General features: G+C 38.2%; 1 protein-coding gene across 1 annotated transcript in view; it reads right to left on the bottom strand.

The window, feature by feature from the left end:
• The window catches only part of LOC117438186 (transcription initiation factor TFIID subunit 4-like), a 274292-nt gene that overhangs the window by 182839 nt on the left and 71218 nt on the right, over positions 1 to 20235 (bottom strand). The window contains exons 8-10 of the mRNA XM_034073658.1: positions 14941 to 15046; positions 10131 to 10245; positions 3463 to 3632 (exon numbers count right to left, since the gene is read on the bottom strand). Coding sequence (XP_033929549.1) covers positions 3463 to 3632; positions 10131 to 10245; positions 14941 to 15046 — 391 coding nt within the window. The remainder of the gene's footprint in view (positions 1 to 3462; positions 3633 to 10130; positions 10246 to 14940; positions 15047 to 20235) is intronic.

Raw genomic sequence — 20235 nt, 5'->3', positions numbered from 1 at the left:
AATTAATAAACTGCTGCAGATTCTGAGCTTGTGAGGATATCATGCTTAGTTGACCACAAAAAATAAAGCAAGCTTTTTAGAACCACTAGATGTTCTAGAGACCACCAACTCCCAGTCAAAAGACTTCTCAGGAAAGCACACATCATAGCTGTTCCCTTTCCCATGGATTTAGTTAGCAGGCCCATCCTTCACTATGTCCTGCTATCTTTCACTAATATGAAATACTAAATATAAAATACAGTGCATCCTAATTCTTATCCACTCTCAGAAACAATGCTGTAACAAAGTAATTCCCAAGCCAAAGAGTTTCTATTTTCACAGGATGGTTACAAACCAGAGAAAACTATTATGATTAAAATAACCGGGATTGTTTTATTCATTAAAGTGTCACCCCGTTTGGTAAACAGTGGAAATGTAGCATGTCACAAACCAGCTTCTAAAAACTCACTAATACAGCATTCTTACCCACAAAAAAATACTTTATGAATGAAGGTGAAACAATTACGGATGTTATTTTTCTTATTTCTTTCCCATAAAACCACATGAAAAAGCCAGGATTTTTCAGCATTATTTATTTGTGAGGATCTAATTGGCTTATCTTGCCCTTTAAAGAAATACTACCCATTTTACTAACAGAGTAACAACCTTGAAAGTTTTAAGAGTTTGTACGCACATCAGCATGCACATGCATGAAGAACATCAACCTCTGTCTCTCAGCTTCCCAAAAACAGGAGACTTACAACTCTTTGCATACATTTCATTGTGCTGTGCTGTCATGTAGAAATATCAGGGTTTAAAGTTTTATGGTCCTTAATGGAATAGTGAAAGAAATACATTATCTACTAAGAAATATCCACTCTTGATTTTGCATCAAAAGCATTTGAAACAGTCACAGCCCTGTCTTCCTACATGAACAAGTGGCAATGATTACCAGCCAAAGACGACAGGATACAGAATTGGATAAGGAAGCAAGTGGGAAGAATTACCTTTCAGTTACTTCTCAGATTTAAAAGTAATAATATTATGTCATTTAGATTTAAAATAAAGTTTGGATAATAACACTGCCAAGTTACAGTAGAGATAAGAATGTACAAAATATTAAGAAACCTCTTTTGCTATAACTTTGAGGCGACTGAATAGCATCTGCACTTCAGCGGTTTATATTCTGACTGGTGAATGGAAGCACAATGTCTGAAACAGCGTTTGGGGAACGCTACTGAGTTGCTTGACAGAGTACTTACTCAGAAAAGAGAGGAGATTAATATTACAGAAAACTTGAAAGATCTAGCTTCTGAGAAAGGAAAGAGCAGTTTCCTAATACTGTACATACCACAAATCTCTCTTTTGCTAAAATGTTAAAAGCATGCCCTAAAACTAAAGTGATTAAATATGAATAGACCTAAAGGTAGAAAATAAGGTCTGTTTAAGTCCTGTTCAGGTAAAAGAAGAAATAATATATTTTATCTCATTTGTCAACAGGCATAACAAAAAGAGAAGAATGAGGACTCAACATTATTTTTCCTAATGTGCTTGAGAAGGTCACAGACTCCTTTGCTTAGTCCTGGTGTGCCTAGGCACAGCAACATATGTTAAAACTGAGTTTTGTCATGAACTTACAATGTCATTATTTTAAGTGCCCAGTAGCACAAACTACTGAATTTGTGTGTGAACCTAAGCAAACAACAAATCTGGCCACACACAGTGAAAACCAAGCTTCTAAAACTTCAAAATCAGCTGAAGGAATTCTCTCCTCAAGAGCCACAGATCCCAGACAGTAGCCACTAGTGGACTCCACAGCCACTTTCAAAACTATAAAAGGCTTCATGTAAAGACAAAATAAAGCTGTAAAAGTGGCTGCAGGAGATCGCTAGAGTGGCTGCTCTTCTGGATTCACTGCTTTTGAAAAATAAATCCCTACAAATGTTTTTAAAAGCTTTGAAAGTTTCATTTCAATTATCAAAACCAACAAAGCTTCAAAAACAGCCATAGGAATTTGTTCCTCAGAGGAGCAAACCCCAAAAGGTGGTGATGAATAGAGTGATGGGTTCTGTGGCTCTTAAAGTATGTACAGTTTCCTGTAAGTCCTGCACTTGTAATTAGAGCTTCATGTTCTACAGCAATTGTTACACCCAGGCGGTTCATTAAGGCTTATATGGCAAATTTTTTACTGATTTCCTGTTCTTTTTAACAGTTTTATGTGTGCTTCCTTTTTGTTTCCTTACACCTGCATTATCTATTGTGTGAGCATTCCCCACAACAGTTACTCAGATTTAATTAAAACATTGCTGGGTTCCTACCTCAGGTGGTGGTGAACCATCTCACAAAATGCTGCACATATGCTTTCCCAGACAGCATCACATAATGCCATCATCACAATGTGATAACTACAGTGTGCAAAATAATATATTTCTCTGACTGAGAGCTTAAAAGGGCACTAGTTAAAATACAAGAGTGAAGCTTGACAATAAGTCAATGAAGAACTTTACCTGCAACTGCAATATAAAAAAGGCTTCCATTAATTCAGTGAACACAAATAACATTGCAGAAGTAACCACATGACTTAAAAACCCAACTGTACCGATTTGTAACAAGATTTTTGTTCTATCTCTAAAATTACAGAACTAGATCCCTAAAAAATTTACAAATTTCACTAGTGATATAAGTATAGTTCTAAAAGAATATGATTCACATGCCTAAATAAGTTGAGATAATATCTTAAGACATTGATAGTTCTGAAAATATTACCAAAATTATGTTGAAAAAGATACATTTAGGTACTAGAACATATATAGAATATTAAGAATGTCATAAAATACATTCTGAGGATACTTACAAACCCTAAAACATCACTAATACTGATGAGTTATATTTCCGCTAAAGTTTTAAACTTCTGTTTTCAAATGGCAGAATAAATAAATATACTTTATCACCAGGAAAAATAAATACACCATTTTGGAAAAAATGCTATGAAAAAAACACTATGAACTTAAATAGATGCAGGTGTTAGGAACTGAGTAACTGGTTTGCATGGGAAAAGAAAATCTTGACAGATAAATTCAGCATTCTGTTAAATGTTATTCACAGGTCACTCTGTGACCTGTACTACTTACTTTACCTCTCTCTTTCAATCTTCTCATGTGTAAAACATGAAGGAGGATTGTGAGAAATAATGTTTGCAAAGAGCTTTGAGATACTTGGATACAGAAAACACAGGGAAAGCATGAAGTTTAAAAGCACCAGTGTACTATCTTTTTGCAACTTGACATAACTAAGTTGTGGGAATACAGGCAGTCGAAGATGTGAGGGACATAAACCAGACTAAGTAACTTTTATCACAAAACCCGTGAAAGTTTAGTAATACAAGATCATGTAATAAAATGCTAAAAAAAACAATCTTAAGTGCTAAGCATATTCTGTTACTCCAAAGGAAACACTATCAAAAAGAAAGGACATGGTTCTCACCCATTTCAAGTACACGTTTATGTAGAGGTATGGCAGCAAGAAAGGGTTCATCTTTACAGGACTGTATCTGGGTTCCAACCAAGTCAGAGTTGGTAGCCATAATGCAGGCACTTTCTTCATTAAGATTAACACCAGCCACAGAGACAACATCATTGATATCATCATCATCTCTATAATAACAAAACAAGCAAAAAAAAATAATTCTGCATGTGGTAAATTAATTTTGTATATTATCTGCTTCTCAAGAAGTCATTGTCATTGCAACATACCCAGTGGCTGGGCCAACTTGAGGTGCAACCACCAAGTTCATAATTTTCATAGAATATATTCTAGATTCAGAAATAACTAAATATTTCTTTGAACACATTAGGAAAACTTTAGAAGCAGGACAATTTGTCTATACCAGAAGGTGTGACAGAGGTGTCCTTTCTTCATCTGAGAGTCAATGATATGAATGCAACCAGGATAGTCAGGCAATGATCACCACTAAAGACAGAGCATTTGGCTATTCTCTTTACGCTGAAAACTAGGAGTAAAATTATAAAATAAATAAAAAGACCATAGACATTAAAAGCAAAACCATGAATTTGGAATCCTGCACTGTTTCACAAGTTCTTATTAAAATAGGCACCAGAGTATGTTCAGCAATAGTCAGGAAAGATTCTTTGACCATGTAAGTCATAGGTAAGTTTAGGTTCCAAGTGTGGTTTGAATATGCACGAGTATTTTTCTATGGCAACATACAAAAATCAGCTGAATATGTCAACTAGTTTTAGAAAAAGTAGCTGCATTTGAGAAGATCTTAAGGTCCTTTCCAACCATAACTATTCTATGATAAGATGATAGCAGCACTTCACTTATTTGTCCTTCAATACCATTCCTAACAGCTTGAGGAAGTACTGACTAACAAATCTGAGTTTCCACAGCTGTATCTCCCAAGCATCTTTTACCTCTATGAAGTATGAGTCATAACTGGAAACAACCATCTGGTTTTGGTACATTCTGTTTAGGAGCTGTTACTGACAAGAACACTGTATATTCTATTAAACACAGCATATTCTAGGAGTCATTACACAACTTTTGAGAATATATACATGGAAAAGATTCACATACATCCAAGTCCAGACTCCAACTACTGCATAAAGCAATCAAATAAAAGCTTAATTTGAAAGATTTAAGAAAAAAAAATAAAAATTACATAGATGTCATCCAAAAATACTTTTTGTCACTTGTAACAAGTTTAATGCTTACAGTAAAAAACAAAAGCTACAAGTAAGGTCTGAGGACAAAAGGAGATAAATCTAGAAATCCATTATCTAAGTCCTCTCTGTCCTCCTATACTCTCCTTGATATCTGCACTACAGAAGCCAATTTTGGTGGAAGACCTCTATGGTTTGTTAGATACTGCTTTTTTTCAAGAAGGGATTTTTGCTTGTATAAACCTAGATAAATGTGCTGAACACTTGAGGCAGAAAATGGAAAATTTTACAATGATCATCAGAAAAATGCTACACAAATGAGCTTTTATTATTCTCCATGAGTGCTAAGCACTTGATCTCTAAGAATTAAATTCCCAAGGACAATGTCACAAAATTGATCTCCCACCTTGATAGATTTAATGCTGAGTCTAAAGGATTTTAATTTTCACATTTCACATGGTATGTATGTGATACTCATAAGCCACAAGAGCTGCCATGAAGAAACTGGGCTCCTATCCATTCAGTGCATGGATGACCAAACTAGATTTTGGCCTTGTCCAACCAGTTGTGATACTGCCCACAAATATCACAGCTGATAAATGTACTTGGCCATATAACAGTTAACAATTACTTAAATATTTCAGTGACAAATTCAAAAGATTCTAACTAAAATTTGAAAAACAGGAACTAAAGCTGAAAAAATGGGGGAAACTAAGATTTTGGAGGCTTAAAAACCTCAGCACTTGAAACAGAATGAACATCACCCAAGGTAATCTACCCAGGACTCACAAGGCCTAAATCCATCAGGTCTTTTAAACAATGGCAAAACCAAACTCAGTTAAAAGGAAGTTCTTATAACACAAACTCAAAACTATGTAAGATAGTAGAAGCTACTGGAAAACAGATTTGAGCCCAGAACTTCATCTTCCTCAAGCAAAGATCCATACAAAAACCAAGATAGCATTCTTGACTTCAAGAAAACAATTTTTAAGAGAAGTTTATACGGATCTCTACTTTTACTTAATAGCTGAGAAGTACAATCTATCTTGTACCTTCCTTTTGCTTAGCATTTTAGCTATTACAATTTTAATTCAGAGTACAGATCTGAGACCACATTATAAATAAACAAATATTGTTTTAAATGAAACCACACAATTAATTTGGGCACAAACCAGAATTCTAATGAAATTACCAAAATCAATGCAACTGCACTTATAATGATCATCACTAATTTCTGGACAGAATAATTTTCTTCCATCTTACATTAGCAATCTAATGTGAGTATGCCTTCTTTTGGTTTTGTTTTAAATGTTACATGGAAGATGGATATAAGATATTTTAATAAAAGATGGGACTACAAATTTTTCAGTCCAAAGGGGAAAACTATCAAAATGGGGTTTTTTTACCTTGAGGAACTTCATGAATAAAAGCTTGGATTTGGATACTGAAACACAGGTCAAAGGAGGTGATCTGGCCCCTCTACTCTGCTCTTATGAGACCTCACTTGGAGTATTGTTCAGGTGTCCTCAACATAAAAAGGACATGGTACTGTTAGAACAAGTCCAGAGGAGGGCCACAAGGATGATCAGGGGACTGGAGCACCTCCCATATGAAGATAGGCTGAGGAAGTTGGGGCTGTTCAGCCTGGAGAAGAGAAGGCTGCATGGAGACCTCATAGCAGCCTTCCAATATCTGGCTGTTTGGGAGGGACTCTTCATTAGTGGGAGGTGTTCCTGCCCATGGCAGGGGGGTTGGAATTAGATGATCTTAAGGTCCTTTCCAACCCTAACTATTCTATGATTCTATATATTAAGAGGGCTGGCATTCTCACAAAACTATTATTTCCTATGAAAGTCAACTTTAAAGTCCAGAGTGAGTTTTCAGAATTCATTCTGTGGAACAAAGAGGCCATCCAATGGTCATCTAGATTGATAATTACTGTCTATCTTTCCCTTTTTATCCCAGAATGGTATTTAACTATTTCATATTTCTTGGTGTATATTACTGTGCTCATACTAATTTATTACATTGTTTCAGTAATTATTTCTTTTTTTTTACTGGATTAAATTCCAAGTCTTATGGGATAAATCTAACATTCCAACATACATGCTATTTTTAAGAAGATAGCATGGTTTCTCAAACTCTTTCGAAACGCAAGCTACATCTTAAAATAGTCTAAGAGTTCAGCTCTCTCTTACATTCAACCCCTTGCAACACCTCCCCTCTCTTCTTCATTAAAAAGATTTGTGCAATTACAAAAAATAATCTTATCTGAAAATAAGAAAGAAAACTCAAAGTATTTGCACAGTTGTCCATAACACATTAAGAATTGTTCTGTCCACTTCTTGCCTTGTTGTACGTGCAATGCCACTGAGCCTTACTCAATACAGTTAGGAAGTAGTAGGATAATACAAGGGTACAAACACATATGTCCATCCTTGGAGATATGTAGATTGGACCAGTCCCTGATCTAACCAAACCTGCTCTGAGTCAGAGTTCATCTAGTTGACCTCCCAAGGTCATTTCCAACTGAAATTATTTTGACTCAGTATCAAGGGGAACAAATGTTTCCACTAGTTCTTTATATTTTCCACAGTCTGAACTATGGCTAATAATTACTTTGACAGTTTGCTACGTTCACTGTCATCAATGGTAGATTATGTTAGTATGTTCATCTCTCCTGACTACAGAAATCTCTAGCTGACTATTATGGTACAAGCCCAAGTCTGGATGTCTACTGTAAAACAAACAATTATAAAAAACAGAATTCAAATTTCCATCCTTAGGTATTAGCACAGTTGAAAAGTCAACTAGATTGAGTTGTCTGTAGTTCTCTCTGAAAATATTAGCAACAATAAAGTTTAATACCAAAAAAGTAACAAAACTTCATCAATTCAACTTTGTTTCAGAAGTTCTGAGTTGAAAACTTTGAATTATAGAACAGCTACTATAATATCAATATGAGTTCATTAATAAACACTGACATTAAAGGGTAAGCTGCAATTTGCAAAAATCCTCATTGCTACATCTTTTTTTAATGTAATTCTTTCTTCTATTTTCCACAGTCTGGAACAGAAAAACTGAAAATCAAGTTTACATTTCTATTTCTAGTGACTAACATTTTGCTCACAAAAGTGAAAAGCACAAGTAAGCTATTTTTAAAAAAGCAGAATATAAAATGATGAAACAAAAAATAATAAAACACTAGGGGCAAAAAAATTTATACATAACAATTTTTCAAAAATCTTGCTTTGCTTCAGATGCCAGTTTGCCTTCTGGCTAAAAAACACATTCTTCACACACACTGGGAATGTTGAGGAAAATTAGTCAGCATTCAGAGGATTAATACAGATTTCTAGCTCTGTGCCTTTAGGCTTACTAGTCAGACATCTATTTGTCCTCGGGAGATGTTAGTGGTTGAAATGCAAATATGCAAACAACTGAATTCTTTGTTAGGATATCAAGGAAAAGCTTTATTTTTGCTGTTGTTTAATAAATCCTTGCAAATTTATGGACTTAATTAAATGCAACTTTATGTCTTACAATTTTGAAGGAGAAAACGATGAAAGGAAACAAGCACATTCATTCTGACTAAAATTTGTTCTCTAGAGGAAAAATGACATACACCCTTGATAGCTTATTTACCCAACTCACTAAAGATTTATTGATTTATGAACCAGTGCCTTAAGCATTTGCTTCTCCCCAAGGGAAAATTAGCAACTCCAGCTACCCTAATATATTCTATGTATAAATTAAGTGAATGCAAGAATCAATCCTGGCACAGTTTACAACATACAGTTAAAAAAATGCTGTCCCTTTTGGTGTATGTAAAATTGAAAGCTATACTAACAAAGAATAAATGTTCATGTTGCTTACAAACATAAAAAATACTTATTAAGACAGTACAACTGAACCCAACAGACATTTTAAATCACTTAAATACTTAGCGGAAGGCAAAAGCATTAGAAAATAAAAAAATAATGATTTTGCTTCTAGATTAATACTAAGTACTATCACTATTAGTTGCAACACTGACATGCCTCAAAGCAGAGATATTTCAAAGAGCTACATATTCTCTTCTACTTTACCTGCAAAAGCATAAGCCTGAAACTTAATTACTAGTTTGATGATGTCGGAGCAATATAAGACATCTGGAGTATGAAAATGAAAATCTAGGAATATTTTATCATTTAACAAAGAAGAAAATGTTAACACAAATAAAATGTACTTTCATCAATGGAAAAAAAATAAAATTATGATAGTGTAAGCAAAATGCAGTAAACATGATTAGTTTTTCACTACAAAAATTAAAAATATCAAAATACATATTAAAAAAAAAGTTTGAAGTACAAAAGAACTGATGTAGCAACAATGCTATTGTGTTGAACCTTTGCAACACCTGGTTAATACAGGGACCCACAGAATGCTCCAATCTCTGCTACCAAAGGATAAGCATGTGAAAAATATATACAGAGATGTCTTCTCTTTAAAACCAAGAACAACCCTATATACAAACACACACAAAAAAACAACCCAAAGCCCATTACCAAAACCATACAGCATTTTCTCTATGCTGATGCTGCAGCTTAGCTGAAGAAGCCTATCGACAGGACGCCTTCTCATCACACTCAGTACCTTCTCAGCAAGATACAATCCACATGAATGTTAGAATCTGATAACATGAAACCAACCATGTATTTTTAAAAACTTCATACACATAATTCCATTTACCAGAAGTTTTATTATAAACCACAGAACTGAAGGTTTTACTAAACATTTAAAAGTGCATTTAAGGAAAAATCCTTCAGACATGTTGTCATGGTTTGAGCATGTTTTGAGGGTGTTTTTGTTCAAGGTTTTTTCCAGCCAGGTGGAGGAGGGGAGGCCGGGAGGAAGGAGAGACAGGACACCTGACCCAGGCTAGGCAATGAGGTATTCCATACCATAGCACGTGATGCCCAGGATGCATACTGGGAAAGAGAAGGCTGGAGGGGTGAGCTCTAGAGAAAAATGGAGGAGGGAGCACATGGTGCTCGGCCAGGCAGGGTGGAGTGAGTTATGGGTCGGTGGCTGGTGGGGTGTTGTATTCTTTTCACTTGCTGTTTGCTGTATCATTATTATTTGTAGTAGTAAATGGCCGTAGGGGTTTTGTGTTATGCCTTAGCAATTAAACCGTTCTTATCTCAATCCGTGGGGGCTACATTCTTTGGATTCTCCTTCCTAACTCTCCGGGAGTAGGGGGACTTGGTTTAAACCACGACACATGTCATGATCCCCTCCTCCCTCTTTTTAAAATAGAACTAAGTAAGAAAATTGTCACCCAATCACCATAAGATAAGGTAGGAATTATTGTAAAACATTGCCCTCTGGTGTTAAGACAATTCTAAATTCTAGACTGTATTTAAGATCCCCCCAACCCACCCCCCAAGCACCCCCCTGCATGTTTTTTCTCTTTTTTTTTTTTTTTACCTGAAAGAACCACCTCCAGGGTCATTCAGCTTGTTTTTCTTATTTGCAGAGACGTGAACACCAAAGCCTCCAGGACTTTTGCTGGCTTGTATTGTTGGTGCCTTCCTTAGTGTGCCTGAAAAACACCAAGCAATGTTATTATGAAAAGTCTTAGACAATTTACATCAAAGAACCTCCTGTACAGAAAATAAATTTAACTGTAAATTGCAAACAAAGGAAGTTATTATTTTTAAAGATTACACTGCTGAAGAAGAACAATTTAAAATACAAAATTTATATTAACATTACAGTTTGTTCAATATTTACAAAATACCGAAGATTCCAAAATTAAAAACTATTTGCAATAACTGGTTACAATACACATTATGGCTACAAGTGTGTTTGCAATTGCCAGTAAACCACTTTTCTACATAATCTGCACAGAATAAAGAAACAGAATTTGAAATGGTCTTGATACAGACACTGTAAGTCACAGTCACTCAGGGTATTAACTATGTTTTATATTTTTTATCTAGTCATTGTTCTTTGTTGCAATGAAAAAATGTATTTTCAGAGTTGAAAACATTATTGTAAATATTTTAGTGCTTTATATTGCATGCAAAAGAAAAAACACTACGGATTAAAACTTAAACAGGGGAAGTTTAGATTGGATGTAAGGAAGAAATTCTTTACTGTGAGGGTGGTGAGGTACTGGAATGGGTTTCGCAGGGAAATTGTGAATACTCCAATCCCTGGCAGTGTTCAAGGCCAGGATGGACAGAACCTTGGGTGGCATGGTTTAGTGTGAGGTGTCCCTGCCCATAGCAGGGGGGTTGGAACTAGATGATCTTAAGGTCCTTTCCAACCCTAACTATTCTATGATTGTATGATTCTATTGTAAAATCTGACATAATCCCCATCATAAAGGTCATCTTTTACTTTCTTATTTTGAAAACTGATTTTAATGTTGCTCATATCTCTATCCAAACTTTACAGGTCTATGTGTAGAAGTAAAACTGAGCTTTCTAAATGAGCCACTGTGGTGGACCATTAAGCTCCTTGTGACAGTAAATTAAGTAAAATATATTAATTCATCCTCTGACATTTCGCAATATCTAACAAAAATAACTGCAAATTTATGTTGCTAATTAGAAAAATTAACAGACCTGCATTATTACTATTAAAAATATTTCATCAGTATACAACTGAAAAAGCACTAACAAATGAAACTTTTGGAGTAAGCTCTCCTTTACTGCTTAAACACATGTTTACTTGGGTTATATTTTGTGTTTTCTTTAATCCCACCTGTGATTTGGCATGTGGAAATAATTAATTAATGTCTACTTGACTTAAAAGATCTCACCTTCTCTTCTTTTCACTCAATTTTATTGAGCTTACATATACATAGTACTTAAGACTTTGAGAAGCACAAGGTTATTCCTACACATCTGTGACTCAACTGCATATAAATGACATTGTATGAACCTTAGTAATTACATTATTTTTCTTTCATGAATTATAAAAACCTGAAATGTAATTATCCAAACAAATCCTTGTGAAAACACTTCTTTGCTAAAACAAAAGTTAGTTTTGAATTAATCCAGCATTACTTTTCTTATTTTGAAGTCTTCATCAACTTTAACATATAATCATAAAGCGAAACTGATTTAAGTGTTTGTTCAGTTCTTTAATCTGGATAAATAAACTGTTGTGTGGACTCTCAACATTAGCAAATACAAAACCCAATTTAGGACTTCAGGCTCCAAGCCTGGAGAACAAAAATATTTTGTCATCAAAATATTCAGGGTCCATGAGATGTCACAGATAACATTAGTTCACAGACCAGACAGCTCATTTATCTACTAAGATGAACTAATTGAAAAGTATGTGAAAGGTACTAAGTGAACTGGAAGGAAAGAATAAACAAAATATTAAAAATTAGCAGACCTCTGCTTTCTACAATTAACATCTAGAAGATTAAGGTAACAGTGGCACTCCTCCAGAATCAATATTATATTCCTTTAGAACTAGTATCAACAGTTTGTTTTCTACAGATTATATGATAAATTTTGGTAAAAAGTGCCAAAAAGGTACAGCAACAGGTAAGTTAAATTCTTGGTCTCAGGAAAAGAGTATGTCTACACTGAATATGGAAAAATAAGTCTCACTTTCTTTTACCCCAAGTATATGTAATTATACTCAAATGGATCTGGCAAAGTAAATATAAGTTTTGGGATGACATAGAAGTTTTCTGGTTTAAATCAAAAATCACCTGTGGGCTTAGATATTTCATGTGATTGGTAATGATATACACAGTCTTTCACCACTGTGTCCTTGTTTCAAACTTTAAGTAGCATAATCTAGAGAAATAAGCCCAAAATTAGGAGCTTAGTTGTATTTTGTTCAGCCTGGAGAAGAGAAGGCTGCATGGAGACCTCATAGCAGCCTTCCAGGATCTGAAGGGGGCCTGCAGGGATGCTGGTGAGGGCCTACTCATTAGGGACTGCAGTGACAGGACAAGGACTAACGAGTTGAAACTTAAACAGCAGAGGTTTAGACTGAATATAAGGAAGAAATTCTTTACTGTTAGGGTGGTGAGGTACTGGAATGGGTTGCCCAGGGAGGTTGTGAATGCTCCATCCCTGGCAGTGTTCAAGACCAGGTTGGATGAAGCCTTGGGTGATATGGTTTAGTGTGAGGTGTCCCTGCCCATGGCAGGGGGGTTGGAACTAGATGATCTTGCGGTCCTTTCCAACCCTAACTATTCTATGATTCTATAATTTCTGCACAGGTTAAATAGCTGCAATGAATACTCTAGGTAATTATTCTATGGCTTAATTCCCCCATCCATAAGATGCAATTCACCTAATTATTATACTGATAAGTAATTTTATAAAGAGTGTGATTTTTTATGCCATCACTATAGTGTTACTTTCCCTGGTGTAGAAATAATTTTAGTAATATCAAAGTCCTTAAATCCTGCCTACTTTATCTATACTACTGTTTTAAAAAGCATTATAGTCTGTTCACATGGATGCATTAATATACAATACAGTAGCAGATTCACTCCAGTTTGAGAAGGAAAACACATCACGCAGTGAAAGTTAGCTTAGTTCTGATGTAACTAGTCTTAAAAAAAAAACAAAAAAAGCAAAACAAAACAAAAAACACAACCAAAACACCCAACAAACCCCATCCCACCCCACTCCACCAAATTACGCTACAGTTTTCTATATAGACCACATCCTATTACAGCATTTTACTTCCTTCTAGAGGAATACCTAGGCCAGTATAAAATATCATTATACTGGTGTTTACCACAGTAAGTTTGAAGAATACATCAAGATCAAAATAATCTGGTATCTGAGACTATGCCGTAGTGGCATTTCTTAAAGCTGCAAGCACACAGGCAGACATTTTGCCAGACATAGGCTGCAGGATGAGCAGTTTTACAATGGGATGTTTTGTAAATTTTTGTGTAATTAAAAGAATACAGTGGTGGGCTTAAACAAGCTTGTAATTAGGAATAAACTCACCTGAAAGCAGGGCTTTGCATGAATTTACCTTTATGAACCACTGTCTTCCTTAAGCCAAACTGCCAGTTAAGTTGCATTTCATTGGCTGATCAATGGTTATCATTAATAAATTCATATTTTGAAACCAGTGTTTAAAAAGCAGATGCCAGTATCACGCAAATTCTTGGCACACTGTTGACTTTCACAACTTACAAGACTGAACAAGCAAAGAAATTAAATCAGCCTTTAAGATACATTAGTCAGAAGTGGAAGTTCATAAAATGTTGAATATCTTCCCTGTTAATAAACTCAGGATGTATCAGTGCTATCAAATATATACCTTTTATGACATTTCTTCCCCTAACTTGGAAAAACAGCCTACAGGAATACAATGACAGCTTGGTCTCCATGTTCATTCAACATTTGGATTCTCTGAAGAGAACAGAGCCAGCAGAATATCAACTGCTGTTAACTGGTTTTGATGCTGTCTTTTCCCAAGGAGGACAGAAAATACCAAGCAGTAGGACCAAAAGATCAAATAGGCAGGAATAGATTTTATGTGTGTTTAAACTAGTTTGATTTCTGATTAAATACCTAAAGATGACAAGTTCTGTATTCCATTACAAATCCTCAAGCATCTAAATGCCCAAATCCAAAAAGATACTCACACATAATCAGAAAAAATAAAAAAGAAGCCTAACAGGTCTAGTGGTGGGAAGAAACAATTATATATTTATTAGAAAGTAAGAATGCTTCAAGAACCCTCTTAGAAAGTAGGATGTATCAGCCAGGCATTAATCCAACTGTGCAAAGAGAAATGAGGAAGTCGTGTTCAAATCACACTTCTTGCTCCCCTAGCTAATCATGGCATGTCAGCTTGCTGCAGTTGGGGTTTAAGAAATTTCTTTAGGGTTCCTACCTTGACCTCTGTAGTTGCAGAGGCAGTGACTATTATGTTCTGCTTCAGCAGTAAGAGTTAGAAGTAGGGTGATTACATTGAGGCATCCTCTAAACTTTTTTGGCTCAGTTAAGAGCATAGGACAGCAAGAGTCAAGATTCTGACTTATATCAGAACCTTCCATGAAAAAATGCTGAGTAAGAAGCTAAGCAAGTAAGTTCCGAAACATTTTGCTGTGTTGGTCTGAAATACCTTGAAACTACATAGTAAAAATATGCATTCCTCAGCCAGTATGAAGTAGAAAAAAAAGTCAAGATTTCCAATGTCAACACTGTAAGTTTTTCCCATGCTACTAGTTTCCAATTACCATGAAATTCATACAAAGGTAACAATCTCACTAAAATATTTAAACCCATACCTTGTGGTCTAATGGTCTGAGTTATTACCACTGGCATCCTAATCTGGGTAGTCTGGCAAGCAGGGGTTCGTTTCACAGTTTGAGCAGATGTTGACTGGATAATATGCTATTATTAAAAAAAAGTATATTATATTCTTTATAGACACACACAATATAAATATACTAATACCTGTAATTACTAATATAAGCATCTAGATCTCAAAAAGCACAACCAGCTAGTGATAAAAGTCATATTCATGTAATGCATATGGTTGTGTGTGAATGTACATACCTATTTTGTCATTATGCATTAAAAAAAAAAACAAAAAAACATATTTGACACAAATGTTATGTCACAACCTTCATCAAAAACCTATTTCAAAGCAGTAAGGTTAGTATTTAAGCTTAGACTTCTACCTTCGGAAATTTTACTAGGAAGAAAAGCATTTTTGTAGAAGAAAATGCTGCAATAATGTCATGGTTTAAGCCCAGCCAGCAACAAGAACCATGCAGCTGTTCGCTCACCACCCCCCCCCCCCACCTCCCCCATCTCCCAGAAGATGGGGAGGAGAATCGAAAGAATATAACTCCCATGGGTTGAGATAAGAACAGTCCAGTAACTTAACGTATAACAAAAACCACTACTGCTACCACCAATAATAATAATGATAAGGGAAATAACAAGGGAAGAGAATACAACCACTCACCAAGAGCAGACCAATACCCAGCCTGACCAGAGCAGCGATCTAGCAATCTGCCCCCCAATTTATATACTGGGCATGACATGCTGTGGTATGGAATACCTCTTTGGCTACCTTGGGTCAGGTGTCCTGTCTCTGCTTCCACCCAGCTTCCGCTCCTCCCTGGCAGAGCATGAGACTCAGAAAGGCCTTGATGAGATTAAACGTTACTAAACAACAACTAAAAACGTCGGTGTTATCAGCATTATTCCCAGGCTGAAAGTCAAAAACACAGCACTGCACCAGCAACTGAGGAGAAAATTAACCGATACTGCTGAACTCAGGACAGTATCCACCCCTTATTCGACACCATTCACATCATGCTCAGATCTAACATTTTCAATATATCATCACTCTTATATCATATATATATACATACATACACACACAAAGAGAGAAATATCATTCCTCAGTGCATGGACCAGTTACTATAAAGAACATGAGTCCATCCAGCCCATGATGTCAGGCTCCACCTCTTCTAACAGTCTTTCAGAGGAGAGCTGTGTGCAGTGTTGGATCGTTGCCTGCTGATGATACCGCAGAACTTGTCTGGTTTCATCAAAGCTCATTCTTTGTTGGGATAATAGTCGGAGGGAAGTCAGGGCAGTCGCTGGTGACCTGAAGACATCTAGTTGGTGGGCTATAAAAGTGCTACATAACAGGCAACAGCATACAATTGTGTTCATTGACTGTTTTCCCCAAAAATCAAATCCCCTTGAGGTATCCGTCGGACTTCCCCATCCTCCCACATTACCCACCAAGAATATCTGGGTCACTGAGCAAAAGCAATACCACAAGCGGATTTGCCTTTACCTGAAGCAGGAATAACCCAGACCGTCTTCCCCAGAAGATTATTTATGTGCACCACAGAAAAATTGTCCCCTTCTAGTTCCAACTGGACTGGGCCAGCTCTGTTGGCAGATCCTCTGGAGTTGACCAATAAGGAGGCTTTTGGTAAATGTGTATCCCAGTGTTTGAAAGTCCCACCACCCATTGCTCTCAGGGTAGTTTTTAACAGCCCATTGTACTGTTTGATTTTCCCAGAGGCTGGTGCACGATAGGGGATGTGATATACCCACTCAATGCCATGTTCTTTGGCCCAAGTGTCTATAAGTTTGTTCCAGAAATGAGCCCCATTGTTTGACTCAATTCTCTCTGGGGTGCCTTGTCACCACAAAATCTGTTTCTCAAGGCCCAGGATAGTGTTCCAGGCAGTGGCATGGAGCACAGCGTATGTTTCCAGCCATCCTGTGGTTGCTTCCACCATGGTAAGCACATGGCGCTTGCCTTGGCAGGTTGGTGGGAGTGTGATATAATCAATCTGCCAGGCCTCCCCATATTTGTATTTCAGCCATCGTCCTCCATACCAAAAGAGGCTTTAACCATTTAGCTTGCATAACTGCAGCACGTTTCACATTCATGAATAACCAGGGCAATAGTGTCCGTTGTTAAGTCAACCCCTTGATGACAAGCCCATCTGTATGTTGCATCTCTGCCCTGATGGTCTGAAGAGTCATGGGCCCACAGGGCCAAAAATAATTCACCCTTACGATGCCAATCTGAATCCATCTGAGCTGCTTCAGTCTTAGCAGCTTTATACACTTGTTCTGGTGTTCCTCGGAGAACTGACTCTTTGGTACATGAGCATCTGTCCTGGGCTCAGCAGTAGCAGTCATTTTTTCTTCTTCTTGGTACCTGGTGCAGGGCTGTGTTTTGACTTTTGGGCTGGGATGGTGCTGATAGCACGCATGTTTTGAGTTACTTCTCAAATGTTTACTCTGGCCAAGGACTTTCTGAGCCTCATGCTCTGACAGGGAGGAGGGGAGGTTGGGAGGAAGGAGAGAAATGACACCTGACCCAGGCTAGCCAAAGAAGTATTCCATACCATAGTATGTCATGCCCAGGATGTAACAGAAAGTTACCTGGAAGGGCTGGAAGACTCTGGGGGTTGGAGGAGGTATCGGTCGGTGCTCAGTTGGGCAGGGTGGGGTGAGTTATGGGTCGGTGGCCGGTGAGGTGTTGTATTCTCTTCACTTGTTATTTCCTTTATCATTATTATTAGTAGTAGTGGTAGCAGTTGTGATTTATATTATAACTTAGTTATTAAACTTGTTTCTTGTTTCTCTGTACTTTACAGAAATGACTTGTAATACGGGGGGGCTCCGGCACAGGGCGGGATGGACGTGACCGTGCACTTGTACCAGGCCGTTCCGCTGTTCTTCACTGTCCTTGCCCTTTTCCTTATCTCCGTCTTCGTGAGGCTGCGGGGAGCCGAGGAGTGGCCCTGGGAGCTGGTGGCAGCCAAAGCGGCCCAGGAGAGCGGCCCCGGGAACCAAGCGGCAGTAGCAGAACAGCGGGAGGAGATGGAGGAGGAGCCGAGCCCTGTGGCGGAGCCCAGCCCTGCAACAGCTGAGAGCATCCCTCGGAAGTCGCCCGCCAAGCCCCAGGAGGATGCAGGAGAACACGCAGCACTTCCCAGCAAGGCAGAGGAGGAAGATCCAGACTCGGGAGAAGAGAAGCTGGTGGTGGGAGAGCTGGCAAGCACGGCAGCTACATCAGCCCCAGTGACAAGTACTGCAGCATCATTTGAGAGTTGTGAAAGTTTTGAATGGCTTTTGGGTACCCTTGGGACCTGCCTGCTGATTGTGATGGTGATCAACATGTTGGCACACACACAGAGTGTATTCTACCCACAAACATTTTTTCTGATCCCAAAAGTTAAGCAGACTCAGGTTTGGGTCTTGTCTAGGGTTAGACAAGGATATAGGAGCACCAGGAGACTTTCCTCAAGGCTGGACAGTCATGAGTGGCAGGGCATGTGGGACAGTATGGGCAAGTATCTCATCCACTGGGCCCCTCAAGTGCTTTGGAAGCATCAGAGATGGAAGGCAGCTGTATGGAGTCCCCAGAAACAAACTGTAGAACTAAAGGGGACGGTGAATTATTTTGAGCCTGGTGGGCCCGTGACACTTCAGGCCATCAGGGCAGAGATGCAACATAAAGATGGACTCATGATCAAGGGGTGGACTTTGCAGTGGACACTATTGCCCAGGTTAGGCACAAGTGTGAACACTGCACACAGCCTCTTATGCTCTGAAAGACTGTTACAAGAGATGGAGCCTGACATCATGGACCAGATGGACTCAGCAGCATTATAGGGACTGGTCCATGCACTAAGATAAGGGTGCACTGAGATAAGAGTGATGGTATATTGAAAATGTGGAATCTGAGCATGACATGAATGGTATGGAATAAGGGGTGGATAATGTCCTGGGTTCAGCAGTAGCAGTCATTTTTTCTTCTTCTTGGTAGCTGGTGCAGTGCTGTGTTTTGACTTTCAAGCTGGGAACATTGCTGATAGCATGTATGTTTTGAGTTACTGCTCGGGTGTTTGGTTTGTCCAAGGCCTTTTTCTGAGCTCATGCTCTGCCAGGGAGGAGGGGAGGCCGGGAGGAAGGAGAGACAGGACACCTGACCCAGGCTAGCCAAAGAGGTATTCCATACCATAGCACATCATGCCCAGGATGTAACCGAAAGTTACCTGGAAGGGCTGGAAGACTCTGGGGGTTGGAGGAGGTATCAATTGGTGCTCGGTCAGGCAGGGTGGGGTGAATTATGGGTTGGTGGCTGGTGAGGTGTATTCTCTTCACTTCTTTTTTCCTTTATCATTATTATTATCAGTAGTAGTAGCAGTAGTGATTTATGTTATACCTTAGTTATTAAACTGTTCTTATCTCAACCCACAGGAGCTACATTCTTTGAATTCTCCTCCCCAACTCTCTGGGAGTTGGGGGAGCAAGGGGGGGAGTGAGTTCATGAGCTGTTTGGATTGGTTTAAACCACGACAGCATCTACGTGTCGTATCTTCACCACCAGGTTCCGCACCCAGGCAGCAATATCTTGTCACAGTGCAGCAGCCCACATGGGTTTCCTCCCTTTCTTAAAAGCTTCTTTCCCTGTATCGCCCCACATGATAATGTCATCAATGTATTGCAGGTTTTCTGGATCTTGTTCCTGTTCCAGTGCAGTCTGGATCAGTCCATGGCAGATGGTAGGGCTGTGTTTCCACCCCTGGGGCAGTAGATTCCAACTGCACTGGATGCCCCTCAAGTAAAAGCAAACTGGCCTGCAATCTGCTGCTAAAAGAACTGAGAAAAATGCATTGGGAATATCAATTGTGACATACGACTTGGCTGCCTTTGACTCCAGTTCATATTGAAGTTCTAGCATGTCCGGTACAGCAGCACTCAAGGGTGGTATGACCTCATTCAGGCCATGATAGTCTACTGTTAATCTCCACTCTCCGTTAGACTTCCACACTGGTCATATGGGGCCAATAAAGGGTGAGTGAGTCCTCCTGATCACTCCTTGGCTCTCCAGTCTATGGATCAGATTATGGATGAGAATGAGGGAGCCTTGGTTAGTGAGATATTGCCACCAGTGCACTGTTGTGTTTGCGATTAACATTTGTTGATCTTTGACCTTCAGCAACGCCTCAATACAAGGGTTCTCTGAGAGACCAGGCAATGTGGACAGCTGTTCAATTTCCTCTGTCTCCAGAGCAGCAATTCCAAAA

The sequence above is a fragment of the Melopsittacus undulatus genome, assembly GCF_012275295.1.
Source record: "Melopsittacus undulatus isolate bMelUnd1 chromosome W unlocalized genomic scaffold, bMelUnd1.mat.Z SUPER_W_unloc_1, whole genome shotgun sequence".
In the NCBI taxonomy this organism is placed as follows: Eukaryota; Metazoa; Chordata; class Aves; order Psittaciformes; family Psittaculidae; genus Melopsittacus; species Melopsittacus undulatus.
Note: the sequence above shows the minus strand (reverse complement) of the source record. Positions and strands in the feature narration are given on the sequence as shown.